The sequence below is a fragment of the Catharus ustulatus genome, chromosome 16, assembly GCF_009819885.2.
Source record: "Catharus ustulatus isolate bCatUst1 chromosome 16, bCatUst1.pri.v2, whole genome shotgun sequence".
NCBI classification, from domain to species: Eukaryota; Metazoa; Chordata; class Aves; order Passeriformes; family Turdidae; genus Catharus; species Catharus ustulatus.
The window spans coordinates 11,190,147-11,210,537 of NC_046236.1; the positions used below are offsets into that span (position 1 = coordinate 11,190,147).

Below are 20,391 nucleotides of genomic sequence, written 5' to 3' on the forward strand. Positions count from 1 at the left end.
ACAGTTAAAAGAATTAATACATATACACATAACAACTTTCAGTCATCCTGACACTGAATGTCATTTAAGGTTGTTGCTGCTTCGTTTTGAAGTAGGATAGCTACAACAAAATCAGCTTCCAAGTGCTCTAAAAACACGGAGCAGAACTGCAGCAGTGCTAACTGGCTGTTCAGCACTCTGAACGGCGCCATCTACTCTGCTGATGCTTAAAAGCTGTCACTTCTTGTATTCCAACTGGTCAACTTTATAAAATCCAGAACTGGAAGCATGTTACGTAAGCTGATTTTCTAATACTGCATTCATTCTAATTATTCCTGTTATTTAATGCACTATAAGTTCCTGGAAGTGAATATGAATACTAGGAAAATTACTCAGGTTTTGTTTTGCATGCAATTTTATCTTTTTAAAAAGCATTATCTAGGGGATATTTGAGCATCTCCAAATGGTGGCTCTTGTCAGGATCCCTGGCAGTTAAGGCCTGTAGATAGATGAATACAGGTAATCACTGTGCAAATTCATTCTGCCTGATGGAATCCTCACCTTTAGAAATGCACAAAAGTAAAGTATTTCACTTTTTGCAGCGATGAAATCTTTTAAGTATTAAGAGTTGTACTGTTCCCTCTATAGTGAATTATTTCTTGCTGCACAGGAACATTCAAAAAGAAACAATGTCATGTTTTCCATATAGAAGCTCTTACACAATTCAGTGATAAAGCTAAGTCAGGAAGGGGTGGAGCAGCACATCAGTGCCACTCATCCCATGGTGGGACAGAGAGAACTTAACAAAACAAAGCTGAATTTATGGAGTTAACCCATGCAGAGCCCCTGGTGCCAGGAGGGCACAGCCACTGGCAACCCAGCTCCTACAGGGGCTCCACTGCAAAGAAAGAAACAGCACAAAAAAGGAGGATTTATCTGGAGTGGCAGATAGCATCTGTGTCTGAACAAGGGACTCCTTCCAAATAAATCTTTAGGGGCTGCAGTGCTGGGTTGTCTCCTCTCCACAGAACTTCCACCCCATGGTAGCTGGTTATTACAACCCTCCAGAGCACCACCACACTGCCACTCTCAAGGGCTCTTAAACACACCATTTAGCAGTTTTGATTATGGTTTACAGAGTAGCTGATCTTTTTTGTCTTCTTTTATTGGAGTATATTATCTATTCCCATAAGCTTTAAGCTGCTTAGAAATTGAGAGTGAGGAAGAGAAACTAAAGCAAATTCAGTTATTCATTTCTTATACTGAGCAACCTTCTATGAACTCTAAAAACAGAAGAAAGTTCTGCAGTTCTAACCTATGAGAGAATATGCACATCCTAAAAAAACACTTGCCATACCCTAAAATCAAATTTTCCTCCTCCTTCCAAACAAAAAGCCTATCTGAACTAATTTCTTGATGCTTAGTGACCCGTGGCAGCAATTTGCAGACTCACTTTTGACATGGCCTTATATGAACTCAGATTCCCAAAGAGCTGAACAATCTAGACACCAAATGTGCAGCTGACATTGTTAATAATTATATTACATTAATAATTTTACACATTATTTACACATTTAATAATAACAATGTTAAACAACAACAAAAGGTCAGGAAGGGAAAAAAGCACCTATTTAGCAGGTTGCCAAGAGGCCAGGTAGTAACCAGATTATCATGGCACAACTGGCATCTGAATCACCAGGTAGCTGCTGTGCAGATGATTTACCACAAAGATGGTGCACACAGAATGAGAGGATAAACAAATGAGACAGAGGTTGCCAATAGAACAATAACAACCCAGCTAGTGAGGGGAGGGCCCAAAGGAAGAGCTCTGAAGATCACATATTCAGAATCTCTGGAAAAGCAGAGTGAGCAACCTCAAAGCAAAAATCAAAGATCAATTTCAGGAGCATGAGCATCTCTGTACTTGTGCCACGTGCAACAGGAACGCACCCTTACTGTTCTTGAGAATGTAATCTTTATTGTTGATTCAAAATGCCAAAGAGCAGCCTGAGATATCCTGCAGGAAAGTCACAAAGTCGAAGTGAAAGCACGTCATGCTGGGAAACCCTGTCATAAGTGGGATATGATAATGTGTGTGTGTCATATAACCAAATAATGATGGGAGTGCAATGTTAATTGTAAGGGAGTCATCAGGGAGAGATAAAGAGGAAAACATTGGCCAGGCAGAAGTGAAACTCAAGGGGTATTTTAAGAAATCAGGAAATGTACATAAGAATTTATGCATGGACAGAGGGAATGTTAAAGGAAAAATACTGGTCCAAGAGAAGGCAATTACCTATAGAGCTGGAAATGGGTTCACAGCACTCAAACTGTGCAGAATCAAGCAGGAGTAGGCAAGAGTTGGGTTATATAAGTGAAAAATCTTGGGTTCATTTTAATTATTAATTATTGTTATGTTGCTACTAAAGCAAGTTATATAGCAAAAAGGTTTAGAAAACCAAAACACGAGCCTAAAGAAGGGTGAAATCAGCAGGACAGGAGTCTGGGTGACCGCTCTTCCATGAGTGGCAAACCCCTTGTTCACCTCTCTTTCAATTGATCTACTCTTACTTTTTGATTTGTACTTTTCAAAATATCCAACACAGGCTTATTATATTCAATGCTACTTCGTATCAGTTATCTCTGTTGTCTGATTCTGCCTTCCTTCACCTTACATTGCACTGAATTAACCACACTACAAATGGAACCAGTATCAATTATGAACTTCCCCTGCCAAACTGGTCAATGGTTGCACCACAAAGACATAAATGATAGGGTTGGAAGGGGCCTGTTTTTCAGCCCAGTCCCCAGTATCAAGCAGGATTTTCTTCTCCACTCATGTTAAAAGCATTTTATCTGAGCTGTACCATTACATTATAAACAGCAGCAACTCAGCAACTGCATGAGAAAAGTATATTCTGAAACCTACTTGCCTGCACTGCTGCACTTCCCCTCCTCACTTCTAACCTGATCTATTTAGTTTTACTTTTCTGTATATCCAGCCTACAAGTCATTTGCTAATCCCTATGGTATGTATATAAGCTAGTAAGCCCAAAGAAATGTCACGTTACCCAGACTGCGAGGTAACAGCAATGTGACACTTCACTCTCCAGCATTTGAGAATTCAGTGTGTTCTCCTTGATGTACAACTAATTGTAGGCTTGTTATGTTCCAGAAATATTGATCATCCACTATTTAAAGTTTTAAGAATTAATCCATAAGTAATATTCAGCATGACACTTTGAAAAAGCACCTTTCAAACCCCCATGAGGAGCTGACAATCTACTAAATCCTGGTTTATATATACATACAGAACTTCTGGCCATGATTTTTTTAGTTTGTTCAGTCTAGATCTGAAACAAATCTGTGCTGCCCAGCAAAGCTCTCTGCAGGGCCCAGCCTTCCCCTAGGCAGCACCAGGTAGGAATTAAGAGATCCTGTGGGAACTCGAGGACGTGACAAAGGTACAGGTGTTCGGCGTATTTAGAGACTCAGCTTGTTGGCAACAGCTTTATTAGCTATGTACTCTACCAGCTATTAGTTTATAATGATCCCACAGCTTGTGAAAACACATTCACAGGTCAGCTACACCAGGTAAGAGCTACGTCACAGATACATGATAATAGAGCAAGTAGACAAACCATGTATTGTATAAACAAAAAAAATCTGCAGAGCAAAGAGACAGCGCTGCAGCTGGATGAAGGGTTGTTTTTTTAAGTCAAATAAAATAATCCGAGCGTAGAATGGTCATGCTTCAAACTCTTACCCAACCTGCTCTGCAACTTAGTGCTGCATTATGAATGAAAATGTCTGAAAAAGCCTGACTGCAGCTATGGACTCTGGAATACAACTGAGCAGGACTTCATCTTTTTCCTCATTATTTAGAGTTCATTTTATGGATCTTTTCTAAAATAATCTTTGCCACCAAGTGCTCTCAACTTTTTGTGCAGTGTTGCAAGAAGTTTCTTCTTAAGTACTTCATGGACATTGTTATCTAAATAAAACCACCTTCAGCTTTAATGATGTGTAAAGAAATTGGCTTTTGCCCAAGCACGAGCACTCTAAAAGTGCTTCTACATGAATACTTTTCCTACTCTGCTGTTTCCCTGGTGAACTCAGGCTGATTAAAATCCTTCTGAAGCACCACAAAGGTGATGGCACAGTAACATGGAGCTATCCACAGCACATACACAGTTCTGTCAGTGGGCTATGAATCAAACTGGAGTGGGGGAATTTTCTGCTGTTTGGGAGCTGCAGTGGTTTAACAGTATTCATAATGAACCTTTAAATACAAGCTGTGGGCAGACAGAGTAACTCAAGACAAACTGGATGACCATTTTCAGACTTCACAGAATACCCTGAGTTGGAAGGACCCACCAGGATCTAATCCAAGTGTTAAGCAAATGGCCCATATGGAGATGAAACCCACAGTGTTGGTGTTATTAGCATCATGCTCTAAACAACCGAGCTAATCTCAGGTTTAGTGTTTTTCCGGTGTTTATTTCATAAACACCAGCCTGTTTTATCAGTAAGGGATGCTACATTGGTAGGTGTTTATTTACTATTGAATAAAGCTTCAGAATTTCTAAATATAAGACAAATTACTTTGAAAAAGGCAGCTCTCTGTTCTGGTTGGTGATATCGGTTGGAAGCATACTTCAAAGGCAGGAACTTTTCATAAGTCTGAGGAGTTTCCATATAAACAATGGAACAACCACAGTACAAAATTCATTATGGGAAAAATTATCAATCTGAAGTTCAAAAGCTCTTTCAAGAAGTGATCCATTTTAATGTTGTGGAAAATATAAACATTAACTGCAAGTGACATGCAAATATCCTTGAGATTAATCAACTTTTTTAAAAAGGAAGCAGAATGGAACTCATAACACCATCACAAAATGAGGGTTATGTCGTAACATCTTTTCACAACACCAAAACAATCTCCAAATTCAAAGTAAACACTCAGAAACTTTTCTTCCTACCTTGTTTTACAAGCTGGTTTATGTTTGCCGGCACCAAAAGCACCTGTGCGCTTCGCAGGACAGGAATTTTTAAATACTGATTGTTCAGTATATATGGCCCAATGAAAATGAAACCTCAAAGCTACATATTCTTATCCTGAGTTAAAAATAAAACCCACGCTCTTGAGTGAAAGCTGTTGAGTGCACTGGCAGAGAATGGTCCGGGCTCTGCAGCGTCCCCAGCGCGGATGACAAAACCATAACAAACCTGCCCATGGGTTTAAACAGCAAATCCGAAACCCGGCCACTACACAGCGAGCTGGCTCCAACAGCTCCGAGCACAACCTCTCACTTCTTGAAACTGGCTGTAAACAGGGGAAGGGAGGGGCCAGGCGCCTGCCAAGCCAAGCAGAAACTTGTGAGTAACTTAGAGAGGCAAAACAAGTGCAGCGCGGTGCCGGGCAGGCACCATGCTCGGCGGCAGAGCCGCGGCGGGGGCTCCGGCAGGGCTGGGGGCTCCGGCAGGGCTCGGGGCTCCGGCAGGGCTCGGTGTCCCAGCAGGGTGGCTCAGTGTCCCGGCAGGGCTCGGTGCCCCAGCAGGGTTCGGTGCTCCGGCAGGGCTCGGTGTCCCGGCAGGGTGGCTCGGTGTCCCGGCAGGGTGGCTCGGTGACCCAGCAGGGTGGCTCGGTGCCCCAGCAGGGTTCGGTGCTCCGGCAGGGCTTGGTGCCCCAGCAGGGTGGTTCGGTGCCCCGGCAGGGTGGTTCGGTGTCCCGGCAGGGTGGCTCGGTGTCCCGGCACACGAGTGAAGGTGAGGAGCGGAGCTTGGCGGGCGGGCAGGGGTTCATCCCCGTGAGGATCGGGCAGCGCTGTAAACAACAGGCTGCTGCGGAGTCACTTATGCAACACGGGCTGGGGCTGGGGCTGGGGCTGGGGCTGGGGCTGGCCGGGCCAGCGGGATCGGGCGGGCTCGGAGCGCGGCCCCGGCAGGGACAGAAGGCACGGCTGGTGCGCAGTGCTGAGCGGGGTGCGCAGTGCTGAGCGGGGTAGTAGTGCTGAGCGGGGTGCGCAGGGCTGAGCTGGGTGCGCAGTGCTGAGCGGGGTGCGCAGTGCTGAGCGGGGTAGTAGTGCTGAGCGGGGTGCGCAGTGCTGAGCGGGGTGCGCAGTGCTGAGCGGGGTCTGTAGTGCTGAGCGGGGTGCGCAGTGCTGAGCGGGGTGCGCAGTGCTGAGCGGGGTCTGCAGTGCTGAGCTGGGTGCGCAGTGCTGAGCGGGGTGCGCAGTGCTGAGCGGGGTGCGCAGTGCTGAGCGGGGTGCGCAGTGCTGAGCGGGGTGCGCAGTGCTGAGCGGGGTCTGTAGTGCTGAGCGGGGTGCGCAGTGCTGAGCGGGGTGCGCAGTGCTGAGCGGGGTCTGTAATGCTGAGCGGGGTAGTAGTGCTGAGCGGGGTCTGTAGTGCTGAGCGGGGTAGTAGTGCTGAGCGGGGTCTGCAGTGCTGAGCTGGGTCTGTAATGCTGAGCGGGGTCTGCAGTGCTGAGCTGGGTGCGCAGTGCTGAGCGGGGTCTGCAGTGCTGAGCTGGGTCTGTAGTGCTGAGCGGGGTCTGCAGTGCTGAGCGGGGTGCGCAGTGCTGAGCGGGGTGCGCAGTGCTGAGCGGGGTGCGCAGTGCTGAGCGGGGTCTGTAGTGCTGAGCGGGGTGCGCAGTGCTGAGCGGGGTGCGCAGTGCTCAGCTGGGTGCGCAGTGCTGAGCGGGGTCTGTAGTGCTGAGCGGGGTCTGCAGTGCTGAGCGGGGTCTGTAATGCTGAGCGGGGTGCGCAGTGCTGAGCGGGGTCTGCAGTGCTGAGCGGGGTCTGTAATGCTGAGCGGGGTCTGCAGTGCTGAGCGGGGTCTGCCTGCATTCAGACCGGCTTCACCGCAGAAACGCCGCACCTGCCAGCTTCAAAGCCATCGACAGGACTTCCCGAGAAAGTGTGTTAATTTTGGGGTTTTATTTTTGCTCGTTTCAGAGGTAAATATTGTCGTTTTCCTAAGGTTAGTGTTTTACACATTGAATCGCCTGCCGTTTCTGTCATCGAAACAGAATTGTGTTTAACCGCACTTAGAGGATGTAAAGAAAAAATAAGGGTAGTGACTAAAGCAGACATCCCCCCGCCCTGTAGGTAGCAAAGAGTGTTGATCTTCTGAGACAATATACAGGCAAGTTATTCAGTGGCTGATGTAATTCAGTCTGGAGTAATCAAAGCTACATGCTTAAGGATAAACCTGCATAATGGAATTACGTGATTGTATCCATGCCTGTGCTTAGTCACCTTTGCACTCACCAGAATGCATATATTTGCAATATCTAGTTCCAGTCTGCTGCTTCGCTTGAATCGAGTCATAAGAGTTCAATGAGATGTAGTTTTGGTTCCCTTCAACTGTGAAAGAAACAGCTTTTTTTTTTCTTTCTGAAAAACCTAAAACAACACATGCTTCCTAAAAACAAAAGGGGTTGTTTTCAGTGCTCGAAAATAGAATGAGGATGGAAAGACAAAGATATGATACAGTCCACTCATACACAACAGTATAGCTGAAGAACTGATGTGGGAAAATGAACCAAAAAAGGTCAAGTTTTCCCACAGTTGAAAACAGCCTTCGAAAATAATAGAACTTCTGGTGCTGCCACAGAAGCCACTTCTCTGAGGAACTCCAGCATAGGGCAGTGGAATAAAAATTTGCTTCCCCAGCTAAAATTACTATATTTTTTTACCTGATTTCTGGCTCAGCTTATGTTTTTTTAGAAGGAAAAAGCACACAAAACAACTGGAGTGGGAAATAAAACATGGAAGTTGACACAGTTTTGGGACAAATTTTGTACTATGGCTGAGAGTGAAAGGATTAGCAGCAGGGAGATGCAGTCACGTACCCGTATGCTCACAGACCCCACACGGTATAATTTAGCCATCTGGTTCATGGAGAATAGCATGTTGTCTAGTAGCATTCATTTTCATTGCACAATGTTTATTGTGGATTGATTAAATCTTGCTCTCCCTCTGGAAAGAATCCAGGTACGTGTAGTTACACTTTGCTGTAGGTGCTGACAGAGAAGCACACAAAACCACGGCAGTGTGACAGGCAGAGTACGTGACAGGGGAAATCACCTGCTGCACCAGCTCTGCACTGTCCCTGACATGGGCTGCCATGAAAAACTGCCATGAATTTAAGGCTGTGCCTCTTTCGAGTTGTACTTCAGAGATTATTTCTTGTTTCTGCATTTTGAAAGCAATTTTACACGACTGCTTTGAAGTTCACTTGGTTTCAGTTAAAATGCTATCTCTACCGACGATAAAGCAAAGATGGGTGGACCTCAACTGCTGATAGCAGCATACTTTTTAAAGAATTCCAGCTATTTTGAGAGGAAATGATAGCTGATTCTTGCCTTTTTGGAAAGTCAGGCTGCCCTGATATTAGGTTCCCTGGACTACAGAGGTCCATTGTGTTTTTGAAACTAAATGGTTATAAGGTTGGAAGTCTGAATACAAACTGACCTATTTTTAAAAGAAAAACAACAAAACCAACCCCCCCATAGCTCATTCCCCAGTATCCTCGAGTCTCTGTCAGTGTTACCAGTGATCCAGTACACATCCACCATACTGCCTTGGACGTGCCTCCTAAGAAACTCTTTTTTTTTTAAGGTAAAAGTAAATGCTGATTTAAGATATTAGGAGATCTTAATTTTCCATCATGCTGCGCAGATTTGTGCTTCAGTTTGTATCCTTCCACTCTTCAGTAGTTACCCTTATGTATTTTTAGCTATATACAAGGTACTGTTTGACCATTTTCAAAAAATTGCATCAGTATTCATATATACATCAGTTGGTAATTTACTTCTGTTGAGTGTCCTATATCAACTAATTCACCACTAGTTTCATTTAAATCAAAATTGCACAACCTGTATTAGTCTAATGAAATTTTGAATAATGGTTTACTTTCTTCTAGACTAACAATGTCAGTTATGTTACATATATAATCTTAAAGTTCAAAATGTTTTCTTCACAGTATTTGCATTTCATTTATGTTGTAATATTTTAACAATGCTTTCACTATTTCTCTCTCTACAGAAAAGCTGGTAACCAACAAAGAAGACACAAAAGCTAAAATCACTATGTGGAGCTGTGAAGCCTTAATCAACAGTACTGAGAACAGTGAGGACCAGCATCTCTGCCATGACTTCGACCTTGTGCTTTCCATCTTTTCCCTTCTCTACCTCATTATATGTTTCCCAATTGGCCTTTGTTACAATGGCCTGCTGGTCCTAGTTAACCTCTACAACAAAGCTACTATGACTATGCCAGATGTTTACTTTGTCAACATTGCCATTGCCGGTCTCATCATCAACACTCTGGCACCAATGTACCTGCTGGGTCTTGCCAATACAAAATGGGCCATCTGGAATTCCAGCAATGAAGTTTATATTACCTTCCTTATTTTATTCAACGTCTCATCGTTAGTTACCATGTACTCTACCACACTGCTCAGCCTGGACTACTACATCGAACGTGCCCTGCCCAGGACTTACATGTCCAGTGTGTACAACACCAAACACGTCTGCGGCTTCATCTGGGGCGGCGCCATGCTCACGAGCTTCTCCTCTCTCCTGTTCTACGTCTGCAACCACGTATCCACCAAAATAATCGAGTGTTCCAAGATGCAGAACCAGGAGGCGGCAGATGCCATCATGGTGTTCATCGGGTACGTGGTACCCGCCGTCGCCGTTCTCTACGCGCTGACGCTGATCCTGCGCATCCGCAAGGAGGCCACGCCGCTGGATCAGGACACGGGGCGCCTGGACCCATCGGTGCACAGGCTGCTGATTGCCACAGTCTGCACACAGTTCACCCTGTGGACACCCTATTATGTTATTCTCTTGGTAAGCACGTTTACTAACCTACGAGGAAGAATTCCAGATGTGAATTCCATTCAAATATTACACTTCGCCACGATTTTGTCAAAATTCCTGGCTTTCTCCAGCAGCTTTGTCATGCCTCTGCTCTACAGATACATTAACAAAAACTTTCCCAACAAATTACGACGTTTGCTTAAAAAGATACACTGTGGGAACCAGGGGTGTTCTCACGAGCGCACAGTCGTACAGCAGGTCATGACATAGGTGTGACACAACCCCTGGTGCTCTGCCTGCAGCACTGGGTGCTCAGTGCTGGGACTGTGACGCTGCTGTGCTGGCACTCAGAGACATTTGGGAGTCCCAACCAAGTGGCTGGAAGGAGCTTCCATTGCAGTTGAATGCAAGAGTCTTAATTTTCCAGTAGTTGTTTGCTGAAGTGGTGTGAGGCTCTGGGCTATGTGCTGCATTACCTGTGACATCAGATACCTTCAGTGCACTGAACTGGTGACAAAGGATAAACTCTGTTTTCATGGCTCTGATCTTCCTGTCTGAAGAAATCACTAGGCAGTTTATTGAAGTCTTGACTGAAGACACAGCACCTTGTATCTTGTATAGAAAAAGGTATTACCTTGTTTTCTGTACAAAGAAGTGATAGTGCTATCGTTGATGAAGTAAATAGCATATTTCAATGAAGATTATATAGATGATCTTTACTGAAGATCATATTACTCAATTATACATGTCCAAATAGTAAATGTTAATTTTAAATTAAATTATTTAATTTCTTTCTCCATCACTGAATCCCCTCTAAAAGAAGCCTAATTTACTTTTTTCAGAAATTATTTTCTCACACAAACTAACCTGTTTTAATGTTTATGGTAAACTGATTTTTCTTTTAGCTACAACAAATAACAAAAATGTGTTTTAATTTTCCAGTGCTTTGTTTGTATCCTAAAACATTTCAGGAATTCAGAAATATTTATTAACTAATTCTGATGGAACTTAGAGATGTTTGTTCCACATACTAAAATGAAGGACACAGTGGTTTACAAAGTTAAATCAGAATTTAACTAGTAAAGACTGTCTGGCTAAGTGTTACGGTCCACATATGTTCATGTAACAAGAGTAATTGTCTTAAAAAATAAATATGTTTATGATTAACATTTTGTATTTTCAAGGGATGTGTTTGGAACAAATAAATTAAATTCTCTTTAATCTATGACATCACTGGAGGTTGGAAAACATGTAAAATTCCTCAGTATAGGAATCCCAGTCAGCAACAGCTCTTTGCTGACCTCTCAAAAAAGCCTTTTATTGGGATTCTTGGATACATAGTGAAGTCCAGTTTCACAGCAGGGATTAATAAATCCAATCCAGATCACCCAATTTTACTGATTATATGAAATAAGTGAGAAACAGACATTCTGCAGGAAGCACAGGAACAGTTACAACAATAAACTACAGAGCACTGACCCAAAAACTACCTGTTCTCGTGCTGCTGTTGCACTAGTGACACGAGGGGACAGGAGGGGGGTACAAGTGAGGCTGATATTCTCTCACTGCTGTGGGGCCACAAGAACACTTTTGTCACTTGATACATTCTACAGCATCATTGTATTGCTTAATGCGTCCCAGCACAATTCAGATTCCACATGACATCAAAAAAATGTGACTTTTCATCCTTCTGGTGTAGAAAAAGAACATGAAGTGAGACCAGAACTGAACCTTTCCCATTGCTTAGAGCACAGTCTTGTCTGATAACTGGCCCTGGTCTGTCAGCAGAGACACATACTAAAGTTCTGTGTGAAAGGCAGGTGAGGAACAGACCTGTCAGATCTTTTCCCATCAAGCAATTTCTTCCCACAGCTATATTTGCTTATCTTCTTTATATACAAGCATCTCTAAGTTATCAACATCCTGGTGAAAGACTTTCCATTAACCTTTACTTTTTTTAAGAACCTTTCATATCTTACTGAATATTTTTAACCCTTGAAGCCTACAGAGTAAATAATCTATTTCTGTGGTGTTTTCAGTTTTAGCCTTTGATGAAACCCGTGATAAGGACTGAAGCTGTTCCTTATTGCTGTGTCCATCTCACACACTCATTTACAGTGCCTCTATGCTGGCATACATGATACTGGCTGTTTTCTTGGTTTTGCCCACCTTGAGAGATTTTCTATGAATTTCTACACATCTTGAGAATTCAAGCTCACTTCCACACAGAAGTGCTTAGGAAGAAAATCTTTCCTTACAGCTGTCAAGCAATCAGACTCCATCTTCCCATCTGAGGAAAATTCTGTTTCTTAATGCATCACATTAAATCTCTCACATAAAATCTGTTAGAGAAATTCTGTGCCATTATGCAGGAGGAGTTCCAGCAGGGAGGAACTGGCTTATCTGGTGTGAATAGAGGCTTTCAGAACTGGGACACTGCCAGAACAGGCAATTTTAAGTGCAATTTCAGCTTCCATGTTGCTTCCTTATTTCCATTTTCTCCTTCTCTTAAGACATCTTATTTTCTGTCTAAAAGAACTGTTGCCTTTATTTCTGTTCCTTTCTCTCTCAGTTAAATTCTCAGTTTCAGATCATGGCTCTTACATAATTTCTCTTTATTGTTTTTCACTTCTCTGCACAAATTATTTAACTTTCATTTCCCTCCCATCCCTGCTTGTCTTGCACACCTGGTACCATTCAGTACTCATGTCTATTTTATCACACTGACTCCTTTATGATAGTCCAAATCTTACTCAGTGAGTCAAGGTTACAAATAAATTTAGGCAGCAAAATGGAAGCTGCTGTTTAAGAGATGTAAAATTATTTTTATGGAATTTACCCATGGGGTATCCAATCTGATTTTTTTCCTAATCTTTTTTACTGCAACAGAGCTACGGATGTTTGTTTGTACCCTTGATAAACACTAAATGTGATGGCAATCATAGATACAACATGGATAATTTAATGACCAAGACTGCTATCCACTCAACCTCTTTGACCAGTTAATTTGATGTATTAGTTGTCTCAAAGAAACTGTGGATCTGCCTGGCTGCTGTTCTCCTAAGGAAATTCTGAACTTTACTGCAGCACCCTCACCTGGCATCTCTTAAAAAGCAGTATCCCAAAAAGAGAGAGCTTTTCAGTATTTCTGTAAAGAACAGCAGAGGAGCAAGTGAGTAAAATACTTAGGGAAATACAAAGTATCATAAACTAGGAAAAACTTTTATACACAAAGTTCTCGAGAATGGGGCCTTTCCATTTCAAATACCTGAAGGGTTCTGGTGCCTGTAAATAGGGGTTTATCTATTACACATTTAAATAGATATGAATAAAATACTGTATATATGCAAGATAAAAATCAGCCTACTGATGTAAAAAGAATCTGCAAAGAGTTTATTAAATTATTTCTAAAAGTGTATCATTTAAATGAAGACCTCTGAACAGGAAGGTGTACTGTATGCTTCTGTATGTATATAATGTGTACTAGAAAATAAGCACTAGTGAAGTGCCATTATTAACAGTGTTATTTTCTCACAAAATTAAACTTAATATTTGAATTGATCTATGGCTTAAGCCCTCTTGCTGAACTGCTAATTAATTCAAATCAATGAACTAACAAAAATGTCATGCTCTGCTTCTGAGTTATTAACACAGCTAGTTCAAGACAGGTCCTTGTTGACCAACTCAGTAGAGGTCCTAGTTTCAAAAGTTTACATTTCAGAATCAAATTTTGTTGGTCTCTGAAGATTTAATTTCAGTTAATGAAAGAAGGTGATCAGTCACTAGAAGATTCCTGGTTCTATTACAATGAAGAGATGTGGACTCCAATATCATGTCAGAAATGGACTTTCTGGAAAGCTTCATAAAGGAAGTAATGACTCATAATACATTCTCAATAAAAAGTGTTCAAGTGTATGTGGTCAATAAAATGTGTGATTTTTTTCTTTCTTTCTTTCTTGATAAAAACCTCTTGTAGACAAAGTTAAACCTATGTGGCTGCACTGAATCAAAACATAACAAATTGCACAACTTGGATGTCAAATTTCCAGCCCTTAATTTGGCATTATTAAAAGCTCATTATTCATCAGCATGAATTTGGCTGGGAATGAAAGCTAAAAGGTACATACCCTGCCTGACTTTTTTCAGCATAAAGAATCCTGCAATTAATGAGGCAGTGTAACAGTGCACCTGGAGATCAATGCAAACACTGGTCACATCCTGACAACTTCCTTTCCTTTGTGCTGCCCACAATCAGCTTCCTGCAGAAATTCTCTTGGTTCTCAGAACAACATAATAAAATAACGCACACCTCTGGCATCCCAAAGAAAACACAGCTCTTAAGAATCTAAGATACTCTATAACACATTCATTGCAGTAACCTCTGCACATAACCAGAAGATTACTCACCATGGATCAGTTCGTTTACCCTACATATATGGAAATATTTTCTTGGCTGTACTTTCAAAATTATTCATTTGTTCCCTTTCGGTGTTGTGTGAAGTGTAGGAAGACAGCAAGTAACAGCAAACTCTATTTAAAATTATTATTATAAAAAACCTTTAGTCCAAGGCACTTCTAAGTTTTAAGTCTCAGTCAGAAATAAATGAAAATGGCAACTGTCAGAGTTGTAATATTACAGGATTTAACCAAAGATTGTATCTGACAGGATGTCTTTACTTCCACACTGTTTTAAAGGGTGTTTAATAGGAGAGCCAGAATCTCTGAACAAGCACAGAGCAATGATTTTCTGATCCTTCATTCCACAGAGCTTTTGGATACAACCAACAAAAGGGCTGTTCCTCAGCTGGATTAGTAAAACCCCTCACATACAGCACAGACTGAAGGAGCTTCTGTGAGAACAGAGTGAGTTAGTAAGCAGCACGTTCACAAGCCCTCACTGGCTTTTGAAGAGTGAATGACTACATAAATGCAAGTAAAAAGGGTTGATCAAGTACAACAAAGTCAAGATGTTCAAACAGTACAAACCAGGCTGGCATGGCACCTGGATCTGCCATTATCTGTAAATGCAGAGACATCACAGAAGTCAACCACATTTTGGAGTACTCACAGAAAATTCTCACTCAACTGCTGTATAACAGGAGAATAGGCCCCAAGGTTGTGAAGAAAATATGACCCTGCTTCCACAAACCTCAGAAGGAAGTAACACCTTTTTTTTTTTTCCTTGTTTAAAACTAAGATTCAATTAAATTGCTTTTGTGCTGTGGGTATGTACATCAGCATTGCCCCATTTCTCACTGTTTATTAAAAATGAAAGCAGCCCAGTGTCCAGGCTGGAGACCTCGTGAGCTTCACTGCAGGAGCACAGAACTGGTGAGACCCAAGAAAAGCAGAACCTGCCCAAGTGCCACTCTCAGTTCCACTGTTCACTGAGGGCTCAGGAATTGATTCTTGCCTAAGTTTCTGCAGCTGTGAAGTGCTCAATGCACTAATGAATCCTAAACATCTGCTCCTAAATTAATTTATGTAGTCTCTTAATAAGCAAAATCTTGTGCATTTCTTGAGTGTCTTGTGCAATACTTGGAAGTGAAAGCAATCAAATGGTACAAACCCAGCTGTGCAGACTGCCATGGCAACAAATCTGAAGTGTGAAATGTTTCCTCTGTTGAATTCCTTGCGTTTTCCATTATATATCAAAACACTTTGGCATATGCTGACTACATTCTTTTTCCATCAGGAGAGCAGAGGATCTATTATCTCCTTTATCATCCCACTTTCTTCCCACCAAGTCCTTCCCTTACCTTGAAATTCCATGTGATTTCCTTATATTCCTTCCTTCTAAAGAACTGGCACTTCTAATTACATCTGCAAGAATTGTCAAAAATATTCACAGTCTGTCTGGCAGAAAAAGATTTTAAAACATAGTATTCTCATCAGAATATTTATTAATTAAGTATAAAAACATATTTTAAAAAACCTTTCTATCAGAAATTCCTTGAAGCAGGATTTATAACCAGAAGTGAATGCATTTTATCCAGTTTAAAAAGTACTTGCACACTTTTCTCCCTTTTCTTAAATACATTATCCCAGAGGTGCTGCTACTGGCACTGACGGGCTCAGCCTTGGCCAGTGGCAGCTCCACCTTGGGGTCTGCTGGAATTGGATCTATTGGACATGGAGAAGTTTCTGGCAGCCTCTCACAGAAGCCACCCCTGTAGCCCCTCCTTGCCTCTGCTCTCCAAACCTTGCCATGCAAACCTGGTACAATTACTGATTACAAAGTGAACTGAAAAGACTAATTTGAGCCCCTCAAAATTGGCAAATTTAAGCTAAAATTTATCTTGAAATTGGTAGAATTTCTGCACTGTTCCTTATCTCCAAAACCTTTAAAAGATCGTTTTGAAATGAATTCTGGTGTTGGTTTACCAAAGCTGTTTTAGAAACTCCATCTGGTGGTCACTGGCAGAATGCTCAGGTCCCAAAAGCAGTAAAATCAGTCAAATTAGTTAGATTTAAATTAATCTCTAGGGGGAAAAAAAAGTCAGTCCCAGTTTCTGGTTGAACACAGATTTATCCAGCTGGTCCTGCCTGCAGGCAGTGAGGGCATGGCTACAAGGATTTAGAGGAACCAAAATTAAATTCAACTTGTACAACCAGCTGCTGCTGCAGAGGCAGGTAAGAGACAATTCTGTTGCAAGAAACAAATCTCAACAACGGTTAATTTTGGTTAGAACCTGATAGAGGATATTTAACCAGGCTACTAGGTCTGACTATTCACAAAGGAGAAATATTTATTTAAAAGCACATTACTTGTATTGTTTCATGAGACATCTGTTACTAGTCATTGTGGTTGACAAGATGCTCAAAGACCAAAGGAAGTGCCATTCCCATTCAGCTCCAGAGTATTGTATTTCTTTCTAATTAAGTATGGTTTCACTAGTTCACAATGAAACAGATTTCTTACTTAATTAAGAGAGAAGTCTGAAATTTTTCAGGTCCAGCCTATGTGCAGTTAAATAACCATTTTAGCACCTGCAGTGCTATGCAGAGACCAGCTCTTTTATTAAAACTTGCTATTAGAAAAAGCTTTTTTCCACCCTTTAGGAGGATATTATTTTGAAATACAGGCAATTTTTGAGCTCTTGTAGCTGAGTTACACAGATGATTTACCTGTATTGAGAAATTTATTTTGTGATTAATAGAAACATTACTGTATAGTAATAATAATAAAATACTGTTTATAAAACAACTTGCATTACAAACAGTGCTCAAATAAGCCAATAATAAAACCACTAATAGTGAACCACAGGCAAGGAACCCTGAGATGGGAAGGCAGCAATCACAGAGCACTGAGCACGGCTGCTCTAGGGAAAAAGGAAGAAATCTTGATTTACAAGCAGCCTCTGAGGTGCAGGTAATCATTAATAACCAGTGCTTATGGATAAACATTGCCAGCCTGGGCTTCTTAACCCCATCCAAGCAGACAGAGTAAGACTATCAGATTTTACAGTTTCACATAGCTCCATGTACCTTATAAATAAGCATAAGCATCTGAATACCATTTTTAAAACCACACTTAAAAAATTCTTCCTAAACCAAACATGCAGGAAATATAATATAATAAAGCCATGTGAGGGGTTTTTGTTGTAAAATTAATTCCTTTTCTTCCAAACTAGCAATTCTTAGTTCTCTGTACCACTTCCCTCCTGTTTTGGGGTTTGGTGGGTTTGGGTTTTTTGGAGGAGGTGTGTCCTTTTTTAATGTCAGAAGCTGAATGTTCTACGGTGTTTTAATCAAGGACACAAATTTGCTTGTTGTCAAGTAAGACTAAACATATACAAAATTAACAGCAAGGCTTTTCACAAGAACAATTTTACAGTGTGACTGGCAACTGTGCATCAATGTAACAAAAGCCTTAGAACTGATACTGCTCTCAAAAATTAGGGGTTTTTTCCCCCCCAGGACTTTTGAGGTATTGCATTAATATAAGAGGCTTTAATGTCTTAAAATGCCACAAAGAAAAACTTCCAATATTTAAGCTCAGCCAGAGTCAAAGCAATCTTTGACAACACAGTGGCTTATATCCCACACTCAAGTTATTTTTTTCTTACACGACAACAATAGAGGAAAAATTAAGGTGGAAATACATGGCAGTTAAAGAAAAACATCTTTGAAACAAAATTGTAGTGTATTGCATGATTCAAAATTCCGGTAACAAGGCAACTGCTTTTCATCATAATACACTGGGGTATAGACAATAAGAGTCATTTAATATTCCAAAACAATCCTATCATTCTACAAAGGGATGGTTTTCTTAATAACATTCCATCCCAAAGGCAAGCAAAGATAAGTGAGAGAAGAAGACAACAGTGTGGTCTGAAAATAAACTTGGGGCTCCTGATGCAGGATTAGCTCCTTAACAATAATCACTGGCCCAGAGAATCCAGTGCAGCCCTTGCACTAACTGCAGGTTGTGGTCTCCAGGATCCTGGATCACCCTGTGGCTCTTGGATGCAGCACCAAGCAAACACGAGCTCTAATGCTCAACTGAGCGTTGCAGCTCTGCTGAACAGCTGATCAGGATTGCTCAGAAGCAAGATGAGCAAGACAGGATCACCATGTCCATAACACTTTACAGGATGGACCTGCCTGAAGCCAGAGAATAAAAAGACTCAAATCTCCATCTCCATCTCTGCTGGGCTGCAGCAGCTCACGAGCCAGCAGCATTGAACAGTGTTTGTTAGACAAGGTGGAGGAGTTTCTCTCATTTGGCACACACAGATAGGAAAGAGCCTTCACTTCAAATTAAACCTACTGTCAGGGATGTGTGCTCTACTAAACACATCAGTAATATGGGTCAATTAAGAGAAATTATTGGTGTTGTTGAAAAATAAAAGTCACTCACATCTGCTTTCTTTATAGCAACATCTGTCACTCAGTACTGGAGATGTTATTTTGCCATATGAACAGTTGTGGTCAAAAAGAAACCTGAGTTTTGCCCACTACAACATACTACAGGTGGTTAGTGGCTGTTCACCTTATCAGCCAATCCCTAAACATTGCCACAGCATCTCACAACTATTCCACTTCTCTGGCTTCACCTTCCTGCCCTCCATCCTATCCAGAACATCATTATCACACATCAACCTTTTCCACTGACAGCAAGTAAATTAATGTATGCTAAGACATTTCACCAAAAAAACCATACATCACTAATAAAAATAATTATGCATCATCCCAAACACAATCACTTAACCATTTTCTGGAGCTTTATGAAACCTTTATATAGCTGGGCACTGGTCTGCTTGCCACTATTCTCATATGACTTGCACCCTGTGATCACTTAAGCAAATTAAACAAACTGGTTTATTGTTTTTCTAAGGAAAGATGCAGCTGGTCACACAACAGCAATATTTTGCTTTTCTTTTACTAACACATTAACTGTGACAGTAACAGCACAGCAAGTTGCTGCCAAAACTCCACCTGGGAGCTCTCAACATACCTCAAAAATTCTTTTGTTTCTGTAGATGAGGCAGAATTGCAGCTATTGAGATGGGAATCAACAAAGTCTAAACAGAATAATGAATACAGAGGTGGGAAACTTTTATCTTCTAACTTCTATTTCTCCTCTTGCTTTCAATTTATTCCACCACCTTGGAAGAATAAATTTCTCAGTAGCCAAGTCTCTCCACCTGTAAAATGTGATGCTTTCTGATATGTGATTCTCTCAAGCTGTGTACAATTCTGAAATTGTGTTGTGTTACTTGCACCTGATTCCAAGTAGGAAACATGTTCTTGCTCCCTAAATACCACTGAATAATGAAATTTAATATAGGTTCTAAAGTATGACAGTAAAGGTGAATGCATTTTAAACATGAGCAGTTTCTCTTCAATTGTTTTTTCTTTTTAATGATGAGAGGTGTAAGAAATAGCTTCTCTCTTTTTACTTTTCCGGTTCTATTTTTACAATTTTCTCATTAGTGGATAAGATCTTTTGGAGCTCTGCTTACCCAGCCCTTGCATTGTCAGAGCTGGGGTTACTGAATAACAGGAAATGTGGCCTCAATCCTGCTGTGTCAGGGCTTATCTATCTGCACGGGAGGTACTCCTTGCTCACCGACTGCTCATTAACTCAGAGGCACTGAAACCTCTGCAAAGAGCGGGTGAATATTCCTCACATTGCTGCACTCATTGATTTGCCTCTCTGTTACTAATAAACACCAAGGGCACAGCCAGGTATCCTTGTGTACACCCACCCAAGGCAAATTCAAAAAGATAAAAACCCCCAGCAGTTTGCTCCTGGCCCTCAGCCAAGAAATAATTTTAGTTCCCCCCTGTCCCCAGCAGGACCCAGGGTTATCAATAACAGTCCCATTCAAAGCCCTTCAGTGGAAAGTACAGCAACAAAAACACGCTGAAGCTGTTCAGCATTGCCTTGAGGGCACAGGTGAGCCCTTCTGGAAGCTAGAAAGTTAACTTGATGACAAAAACCTTCTTGAAATTTTTCTGGAATTTCAAAACCAATCATTTCACTCTGCCTTCATAGTTTGGTGTGCTCTCTGCACAGCCCTCAGTCCTAGAAAGAATAAGGTGACACTTGAAATTTGCATCTTTACTGAAAAACC

At 41.5% G+C, this 20,391-nt stretch overlaps 2 protein-coding genes across 5 annotated transcripts in view; one reads left to right on the top strand and one right to left on the bottom strand.

The window, feature by feature from the left end:
* Positions 1-13,723, top strand: part of GPR146 (G protein-coupled receptor 146) — a 50,102-nt gene extending 36,379 nt beyond the window's left edge. Inside the window, exons 1-2 of one of the 4 annotated variants that reach the window (XM_033073803.2) lie at positions 4,954-5,358; positions 9,030-13,723. In XM_033073803.2, the coding sequence (XP_032929694.1) occupies positions 9,074-10,078 (1,005 nt within the window). In that variant the 5' untranslated portion in view covers positions 4,954-5,358; positions 9,030-9,073 and the 3' untranslated portion in view covers positions 10,079-13,723. Of the gene's footprint in view, positions 1-4,953; positions 5,359-5,651; positions 5,749-6,839; positions 6,938-9,029 lie in introns of those variants that run through there. The other 3 variants (XM_033073805.1, XM_033073802.1, XM_033073801.1) reach the window with 3 other exon arrangements.
* Positions 1-20,391, bottom strand: part of C16H7orf50 (chromosome 16 C7orf50 homolog) — a 125,026-nt gene that overhangs the window by 70,809 nt on the left and 33,826 nt on the right. The window lies entirely within an intron of this gene.